This window comes from Brachyhypopomus gauderio, chromosome 16, assembly GCF_052324685.1.
Source record: "Brachyhypopomus gauderio isolate BG-103 chromosome 16, BGAUD_0.2, whole genome shotgun sequence".
Classification (NCBI taxonomy): domain Eukaryota; kingdom Metazoa; phylum Chordata; class Actinopteri; order Gymnotiformes; family Hypopomidae; genus Brachyhypopomus; species Brachyhypopomus gauderio.
In genome coordinates this window covers 1,933,347-1,943,436 of record NC_135226.1, presented here as the reverse complement: position 1 = coordinate 1,943,436, position 10,090 = coordinate 1,933,347, and the positions used below count along the sequence as shown (strand labels likewise).

At 43.1% G+C, this 10,090-nt stretch overlaps 1 protein-coding gene across 1 annotated transcript in view; it reads left to right on the top strand.

The window, feature by feature from the left end:
- Nucleotides 1-2,519: 2,519 nt before the first annotated feature.
- cog6 (component of oligomeric golgi complex 6) overlaps nt 2,520-10,090 on the top strand; it is a 34,297-nt gene continuing 26,726 nt past the window's right edge. Inside the window, 4 exon segments of the mRNA XM_076976194.1 lie at nt 2,520-2,702; nt 3,581-3,724; nt 3,897-3,968; nt 4,105-4,163. Coding sequence (XP_076832309.1) covers nt 2,565-2,702; nt 3,581-3,724; nt 3,897-3,968; nt 4,105-4,163 — 413 coding nt within the window. The 5' untranslated portion in view covers nt 2,520-2,564.

Below are 10,090 nucleotides of genomic sequence, written 5' to 3'. Positions count from 1 at the left end.
TACCGATCTCCGCCCAAGGGGTTGGACTTACACACACACACACACACACACGCACACACACACACACACGCGCGCACACGCACACGCACGCACACACACACACACACACACACACACACACACACACACATACAGACACACGCACACACACGCACACACACACACACTCACACACACACACACACACACACACACACACACACACACACACACACACACACACGGTATTTGTGTACGTGTGTTTGTGTTTATGTCTCTATAAATACTTTAAGGAGGGTTTAAGAAGAGTTTAAGTAAGCCTACATCCACACAGGATCTGTGGTTATTCTCCAAGATGTTTGGAACAACCTCCTTGTCGAGTTCAAAACTGTGTGCAGGTGTAGCTAAAAGAACCGATGCTGTGTTGACTGCAAGGGGAAGTCACAACAAATATTTATTTGATTTCTCTTATTTATTCACTTTCCTTATTGTGAATTGACACAATTAAACTATTGCCATTTCCACACCTCCTAAAACCTTTGTACACTTCTGTATATGTATATCATTAATCTATAATCTAATAAAGCATGAACACCTCCTAAAACCTTTGTACACTTCTGTGTATGTATATCATTAATCTATAATCTAATAAAGCATGAACACCTCCTGAAACCTTTGTACACTTCTGTATATGTATATCATTAATCTATAATCTAATAAAGCATGAACACCTCCTAAACATTTGTACATTTCTGTATATGTATATCATTAATCTATAATCTAATAAAGCATGAACACCTCATAAACCTTTGTACACTTCTGTGTATGTATATCATTAATCTATAATCTAATAAAGCATGAACACCTCCTGAAACCTTTGTACACTTCTGTATATGTATATCATTAATCTATAATCTAATAAAGCATGAACACCTCCTAAAACCTTTGTACACTTCTGTATATGTATATCATTAATCTATAATCTAATAAAGCATGAACACCTCCTAAAACCTTTGTACATTTCTGTATATGTATATCATTAATCTATAATCTAATAAAGCATGAACACCTCCTGAAACCTTTGTACACTTCTGTATATTATATCATTTGAGGATGTTTCATCTGTGACCTTCCTTAACTAGAGGTGTGTGACTTTGCATGGCCCATCAGTTTGGTCACCCAAAAACACAGCCATGGCACATACTTTGAATTTCTGATCTGAGATCAGTGCTGTGCTCTTCCTCCAGTGGTCTTAGATTGCCTTTCAGGACTAGATCATGACTCCAGGTCAGCACAGAAGTCATAATAATATAGAGTAATGAACAACTGACAGAGAAAACAGATGTGATGACAAGACAGTGGGTGGTGTTGGTGCAGTGGGTGGTGTATAGGATAGATGATGGGGGTGGTGTTGGTCCAGTGGGTGGTGTATGGGAGAGATGACACGGGGTGGTGTTGGTCCAGTGGGTGGTGTATAGGTGAGATGACAGTGGGGGGTGTTGGTCCAGTGGGTGGTGTATAGGATAGACGATGGGGGTGGTGTTGGTCCAGTGGGTGGTGTATAGGATAGATGATGGGGGTGGTGTTGGTCCAGTGGGTGGTGTATGGGAGAGATGACACGGGGGTGGTGTTGGTCCAGTGGGTGGTGTATAGGTGAGATGACAGTGGGTGGTGTGGGTCCAGTGGGTGGTGTATTGTAGAGATGACGGGGGGGGGGGGGGGGGGGGGGTTGGTGTTGGTCCAGTGGGTGGTGTATTGTAGAGATGACGGGGGGGAGGGGTGTTGGTCCAGTGGGTGGTGTATTGTAGAGATGACGGGGGGGAGGGGTGTTGGTCCAGTGGGTGGTGTAAAGGTGAGATGACAGTGGGTGGTGTTGGTCCAGTGGGTGGTGTATAGCAGAGATGACACGGGGTGGTGTTGGTCCAGTGGGTGGTGTATAGCAGAGATGACACGGGGGTGGTGTTGGTCCAGTGGGTGGTCTATGGGAGAGATAACAGTGGGTGGTGTTGGTCCAGTGGGTGGTGTATAGGATAGATGATGGGAGTGGTGTTGGTCCAGTGGGTGGTGTATAGGAGAGATGACAGGGGGTGGTGCTGGTCTCTGATTTATTCAATCTGGTACTGCCTCTGCTGTGGTTTACAGAATTTCAGTATTTGTTTACTTAATCTTTCCAAACGTGTAGCCAATCAGAGCAGCTCTGGTGCGTTGCTACGGTAACTGCTGGCATGTATTCTGTAAAGCGCACAATGTCACTTTGAGCTTCCCGCTAACAGCTGTATTTTCGCTCCGGGCTCTTACGACCGCTGGGTTTTCCATCTTGCGTTCATTCTAGGATTATCTTGTATTATATTGCCGTATTATCTTCAAATAAAAATGTTCTACAAAAATATTCTAACGACTCTAAGATTTTTAATCAAAGCTTCTAAGATTTTTAACGCTTGCTTCTGGACCGGAACTCATTATTGAGGGAGAACCGGAAAACGAGCAGGGGGACGCATTAGAGTGAGGACCGGAAGACGGACCAGGGGGACGCATTAGAGTGATGCTCACAACAGCTTCCTGCTAGTTGACGTGGATGGCTAATAATGGCGGACGTCAAAGTGGATGTTTCGTCTGACAGTTCAGGTCTCATCCCCACTGGTGGGACCGTCTCCTCGCAGCCCAATAATCCTCTGTCACGGAAGCTTAATAAGATTCTGGAGACCAGGCTGGATAATGACAAGGTGATTGTCTCGTTCATAACTGGTTCACAAGTTAATTTAATGTTCAAGCAAGCTACTTAGTCTAAAACCAGTACAATGTTTACTCGTAGGAATGATGTAGCGAGATGTTCTTACTAATGTCATAATGTCATCATGTAGTGATGTAGCTAGCTGATTTTAATAATGTTATAATGTAATGATGTAATAATGTAAAAATGTAGCTAGCTGTTTTTAATGTCATAATGTAATGATGTCATCATGTAATGATGTAGCTAGCTGTTTTTATTAATGTTATAATATAATGTTGTAATAATGTCATAATATAACAGTGTAATGATGTAGCTAGCTGTTTTTAATAATGTTATAATATAATGATGTAATAATGTCATATTGTAACAGTGTAATGATGTAGCTATCTGTTTTTAATAATGTCATAATGTAATAATGTAATAATGTTGCTAGCTGGTTTTAATAATGTTATAATATAATGATGTAATAATGTCATAATGTAACAGTGTAATGATGTAGCTAGCTGTTTTTAATAATGTTATAATATAATGATGTAATAATGTAACAGTGTAATGATGTAGCTGTTTTTAATAATGTTATAATGTAACGATGTAGTAATAAAATAATGTAATGATGTTGCTAGCTGTTTTTAATAATTTTATAATATAATGATGTAGCTAGCTGTTTTTAATAATTTTATAATATAATGATGTAGCTAGCTGTTTTTAATGGACTGACATTGATGCAGTCTAGTGTGGAGGCAGAGACAATGTAGTAACGGCTATAACTTGAGCTAGATTAGTTATGTAGATTTAGATAGCTAGCAGGATACACTTTGTGGTAATATTCTCACTGACATCTCACACTGCGTGTCCCTTCTGCACCGCCAGGAGATGCTGGAGGCTTTGAAGTCCCTCTCTGTTTTCTTTACCGAAAACAGCCTTCGCACGAGAAGAAACCTACGTGGTGACATAGAGAAACGGAGTTTGTCCATCAATGAAGAATTTGTGCGGATATTTAAAGATGTGAAGGAAGTACGTCTCTGTCAAGTTTCACCCGATTCCCTCCCCTAACTCTAGCGACGTCGTGGTTACCTGCTGTGTACATGTTGAGAACTGTGTCCATGCACATACGAGCATTATGTTAGCAGCTCTGCAGCTGTCGAGAGAAGAACGGTCTTCATGGAGCTGTATTTTATTTCCTCAGGAGCTGGAGAGTCTTCAGGGGGACGTCCAAGCCATGAGCTCGTGTTGTGGAGAAATGACCAACAGGCTAAAGGTGGGGGCTTCTTTTATTTAATATAATAATATAATATAATATAATCCTCAGCAGTCTGTGGTGTAAAGACAGAATAAGCAAGCTGACCCTAGTGATCTGTTGTTTTTGTCATTTAATTGGATTCTGCTTTTGATAGGTAGCCAAAGAACAAACCCAGGACTTGATTTTGAAAACCAACAAACTACAAGGAGAAAAGTGAGTTTAATCAAACGGCCTGTTGAGATGTGAACATTTGATCTGCATGTGAAAAACAGATAAATAAGCACTACGGGCTTTTCAGAATAACCTTAATGTCTTAAATCAGGTGCAGTGTTTGCTACTGACTTTTAAAGGACTCTGTCTGTTTCCTTAATGTCCTGCAACATTTGTGCAGCTTTATGTTAATTCTCACACTACCCTAACCCAACCTTCCTTTATGTTAGAAATGTTACTGTGAAAAAAAAGCCATATTTGTCAATTGTGATCTTCACCCCGAGCGAAATTTGTCCTCTGCTTTTACCCACCCATCTGTGCAGTGAGAACACACACACACACACACACACACACACACACACACACACACTAGTGATCACTAGGGGGCTGTGGTGCACATACACAGCGGTGGGCAGCCTAGCACAGCGCCCGGGGAGCAGGTGCCTTGCTCAAGGGCACTTCAGTCATGGCCTCAGGCCTGGGAATCAAACCCACAACCCTCTGGTCACAAGACGAGTTCCCTACCACCAGACAATGACTGCCCCGACAGGTCACATATTAGATATTAGATTAATTTACTGCGAATGTTAATTCAGATGGTGTGTTTATTAGTATCTGAGCTTGCTGCCTCTCTTCACTAACTGTTTTGCATATACAGTTTCCATTTATGGTCTCTATGGAATGGAGGACTGAACTATATGTTTAGAAATTTTAACAGTATTTACATATTACTTCAAAATGCTTTAATTGAGTGAAGGAGGAAAATTCAGTTTTCTATAATAGGGGCCATTTAAGGTTTTGATTTGGTCTGTGTCAACAAGGTTTTCACCTTGTTTTTATGTCTGAGGAATATGAATGAGCATCCATAGATTCAGAGATTAGTAGGAAATTCTGCTAATGAATGATTAATAAGCCAACTGGAAATATTATTGCTGTCTTACTTGAGTGCAGCGTATGTAATTAATTCTCTCATATCTCCTGTTCACTACTCATTTTGAATTCAGATTATTATACTGTTCAGCAGATAGCAAACACAACACAGACACAACACTCCACACTTCTAGTGTGGAGAAGGTGGTTTGCTTGTTGTGGTCTTGCATGGATGGTTGAATCACGTCTCAGAGATGCTGGCGGTCTTCTCCTCCGTCTCATCTCTCCACACACAGGGCAGCTTCATGGTGCCTCCCTGTTGTTTCAAAACCATTCAGAGGCCACCAGTAAACCTCATCTGTGCAGAATTGATTGGAAAGGGGACCTGTTGGGGAGACAGCGTGTCTTGTCTAACAAACCTCTGTGTGTGAGTGAGAGAGACAAGGAAAAAGAGAAAAGACCTAAAATCACCTTGAATCGAACTGGGAAAGAGTGAGAGATTTATGCAGGGAGCGCGTGACTGACAGAGAGTCTGATTGATTTGGCGAGGGCTTGCCGGGTCGGACTCTCTGGCTCTGCTCTGCGCTGCTGGGCGGGTCACAGGAGAGAGCAGCAGGTGGCTGGGGATTCTGCTAGTGGGGTAAATGGTCCTAAAGAAGAGGGTGAGGTCCACACAGACCTGTTACAAACATGGAGACATGATGAAGGGTTTCTGTAGAACAACACTGGTAGAACCTTGTATGTTTGTCTCTGTGTATTGTATGTGTCCATGTAGTGTTAGTGAGCACACTGTGTATTGTATGTGTCCATGTAGTGTTAGTGAGCACACTGTGTATTGTATGTGTCCATGTAGTGTTAGTGAGCACACTGTGTATTGTATGTGTCCATGTAGTGTTAGTGAGCACACTGTGTATTGTATGTGTCCATGTAGTGTTAGTGAGCACACTGTGTATTGTATGTGTCCATGTAGTGTTAGTGAGCACACTGTGTATTGTATGTGTCCATGTAGTGTTAGTGAGCACACTGTAGTGTATCTGCTGTCCCCATGTGATTCCTCAACACACCACTGACATATGAATATTAGCAGGGGGAGAATCATAGAAAATCTCACTGGGCTTTACATGCGTGTAATGTACGACCTGTGTGCATGTGAGTGTGTCCCGCTGGGTCTCGGTAACAGTACCCTGAGTGTGTCCCGCTGGGTCTCAGTGACATTATCCTGAATGTGTCCCGCTGGGTCTCAGTGACAGTATCCTGAGTGTGTCCCGCTGGGTCTCGGTAACAGTACCCTGAATGTGTCCCGCTGGGTCTCAGTGACAGTATCCTGAGTGTGTCCCGCTGGGTCTCGGTAACAGTACCCTGAATGTGTCCCGCTGGGTCTCAGTGGCATTACCCTGAGTGTGTCCCGCTGGGTCTCGGTAACAGTACCCTGAATGTGTCCCGCTGGGTCTCAGTGACAGTATCCTGAGTGTGTCCCGCTGGGTCTCAGTGACATTACCCTGAGTGTGTCCACAATGGCCTGGTGAGATTGAGCGACCTCTCTGACCTCGTCCTCACCTTCTCTGACCTCTGGGGTGCAGGCTGCTACGTGAGGTAGGACACACTCTGCTGATGCTGCCGTTTGCTCTGTTAAGTCACTCTTATTTTGATCTTCGCCAATTCTTGAGGCTTTTTTATCAAGGAATATGACATGGCACTCAAAAACAGTAGTAGTGTTTATTCTGTTATAAACAGTAATAGTGTTTATTCAGTTATAAACAGTAATAGTGTTTATTTCTTAAATAAGTGTTGACAGTGCAGCCGGCCCACTGACTCAGTACTGCTGTAGTACTGTAGTGGTGCTGTAGAAGTACTGCTACTGTACTGCTGTAATACTGCTCTGGTACTGTAGTGGTACTGCTGTAGTGCTGTAGTGGTACTGCTGTAGTACTGTAGTGCTGTAGTGGTACTGCTGTAGTACTGTAGTGCTGTAGTGGTACTGCTGTAGTACTGTAGTGGTGCTGCAGAAGTACTGCTACAGTACTGCTGTAATACTGCTCTGGTACTGTAGTGGTACTGCTGTAGTACTGTAGTGGTACTGCTGTAGTACTGTAGTGGTACTGCTGTAATACTGCTCTGGTACTGCTGTAATACTGCTCTGGTACTGTAGTGGTACTGCTGTAGTACTGTAGTGGTACTGTTGTAGTACTGTAGTGGTACTGCTGTAGTACTGTAGTGGTACTGTAGTGGTACTGCTGTCGTACTGTAGTGGTACTACTGTAGTGGTATTGCTGTAGTACTGTAGTGGTATTGCTGTAGTACTGTAGTGGTACTGCTGTAGTACTGTAGTAGTACTGTAGTGGTACTGCTGTCGTACTGTAGTGGTACTACTGTAGTGGTATTGCTGTAGTACTGTAGTGGTACTGCTGTAGGTGTTACCTTGTTAGTGTTTTAAATAAGACTGGTCTTCACAGCTGCAGATGTTAAGAAACAAGCTAAACAGTCTTGGTGAGAATCGTCAGATCAATTGTCACACCACCTCTGCTGGGCCTCTGTAGCTGTGCTCAGCCTCCGTAAAGCGTTTCATGAATACGAATGACATAAACATAATGACCCAAAAGCAGTGAACATGTCAGTTGTGTATTTATTGGTCAGATGGATACATAATCGACTCGTTAATTAATAATTTAGAACCAGGGACTTTAATTGATTTATCCCTCCATTATTTTTGTGTGTGTGTGAGAGAGAGAGAGAGAGAGAGAGAGAGAGAGAGAGAGAGAGAGAGACTAATAAAGTGCTTTAATTTGGTCCTTGACAGCTTTGCTGCTGTAGAGCTTTAGAAATATAGAAGTGCATATATGAACTCTGTCTGTTCATAGGACGATTGTGTGTAGGACGATTGTGTGTAGGACGATTGTGTTTTGAACGAACGATTGTGTGTAGGAAGATTGTGTGTAGAACGATTGTGTGTAGGACCATTGTGTGTAGGACCATTGTGTGTAGAACGATTGTGAGAAGAACTATTGTGTTTTGAACGATTTTGTGTAGGACGATTGTTTGTATAATGGAGTCATCTATTCCAGTTGTTTGTGTGGGCCCCTGCTGTCTGTAGATAAACGTCTGGTGTTTGGCCTTGTTTACCCCCCTGTGATGCAGTGAGCGAGGTTGGCAGTGAAGACCGCGCTGAATGAAAGTGCTTTATCTCTTCTAATTAGACCTGGGCGGCACATCCACACACACACGGACACCTACACACTCTCCTCTTATGTGAGATTGGATGAAGGTACATGATTAGGTGTGTTCATTACCACTGCGGTGAGTTCGATGAGCACATTTATCTGAGAGACTCTGCAGGTAGATGAGCTGATTAACCTGTTCTCTGTTAATCAGCTTAATCAGAGAGCATGTTAATTAGCTTAATCACAGAACAGGTTAATCAGCTTTATCAGAGAACATGTTAATTAGCTTAATCTGAGAACAGGTTATTTAATCAGCTTAATCAGAGAATATGTTAATCAGCTTAATCAGAGAACAGGTTATTTAATCAGCTTAATCAGAGAATATGTTAATTAGCTTAATCAGAGAACAGGTTAATCAGCTAAATCAGAGAACAGGTTAATCAACTTAATCAAAGAGCAAGTTCTCTGATTAAGCTGATTAACCTTTTCTCTTTGTATTTACATCAGGCTGAGTTCATTGAGTTTGATAATGACCAGATTGATTGAGGGCACAACTCTTAGAGTCACTGTTAACATTCATAAATCATTCACCATTGGTTCATATCCACTCCACCTTCTCCACCATCCGTTCCACCTTCTCCACCATCCGTTCCACCTTCTCCACCATCCGTTCTAACTTCTCCACCATCTGTTCCACCTTCTCCACTATCCGTTCCACCTTCTCCACCATCCGTTCTAACTTCTCCACCATCTGTTCCACCTTCTCCACTATCCGTTCCACCTTCTCCACCATCCGTTCCACCTTCTCCACCATCCGTTCTAACTTCTCCACCATCCGTTCTAACTTCTCCACCATCTGTTCCACCTTCTCCACCATCCGTTCCACCTTCTCCACCATCCGTTCTAACTTCTCCACCATCTGTTCCACCTTCTCCACCATCCGTTCCACCTTCTCCACCATCCGTTCTAACTTCTCCACCATCCGTTCTAACTTCTCCACCATCTGTTCCACCTTCTCCACCATCCGTTCCACCTTCTCCACCATCCGTTCCACCTTCTCCACCATCTGTTCCACCTTCTCCACCATCCGTTCTAACTTCTCCACCATCCGTTCCACCTTCTCCACCATCTGTTCCACCTTCTCCACCATCCGTTCCACCTTCTTCATTATCCGTTCTACCTTCTCCACCATCTGTTCCACCTTCTCCACCATCTGTTCCACCTTCTCCACCATCTATTCTAACTTCTCCACCATCTGTTCCACCTTCTTCATTATCCGTTCCACCTTCTCCACCATCTGTTCCACCTTCTCCACCATCCGTTCCACCTTCTCCACCATCTGTTCCACCTTCTCCACCATCTGTTCCACCTTCTCCACCATCTGTTCCACCTTCTTCATTATCCGTTCCACCTTCTCCACTATCTGTTCCACATATTACTCCCATAATTACCTAATTATAATGATTATTATGACTACATGAATTACTGCACGTTCTCCACTAACTGCTCCATCTTTTCTACTAATTACTCTGCTCATTTCTCCACTCACTGCTCTTCTCCAGAGGTCCACACTCCTCTCTCTGGCCGCCCCTGACTTTGCCCCAGGCTGGGCGTCTTTTTGTCCAGACACGTTCTTACCTCGGCACTGACGTCCCTGATAAACCTTTTGTAGTGGGGCATTAAAGCTGTATGATAATGTATCTGTTCCATTTCTCTTGTGTATTTGGTGAACTGAGTCTTCCAAAGGTTTTCTGCTTTCCTGTACAACCCTGTGTGTGCCCACAGCCTAGAAATGTGTATTATACTCTGTTCACACACACTGACCACATCCTCTGAAACCTCAGTGAGACTCAGCAAAGCTTTGTGTTGTGACTTTCCATCAGACAGGAGACCATATAGATA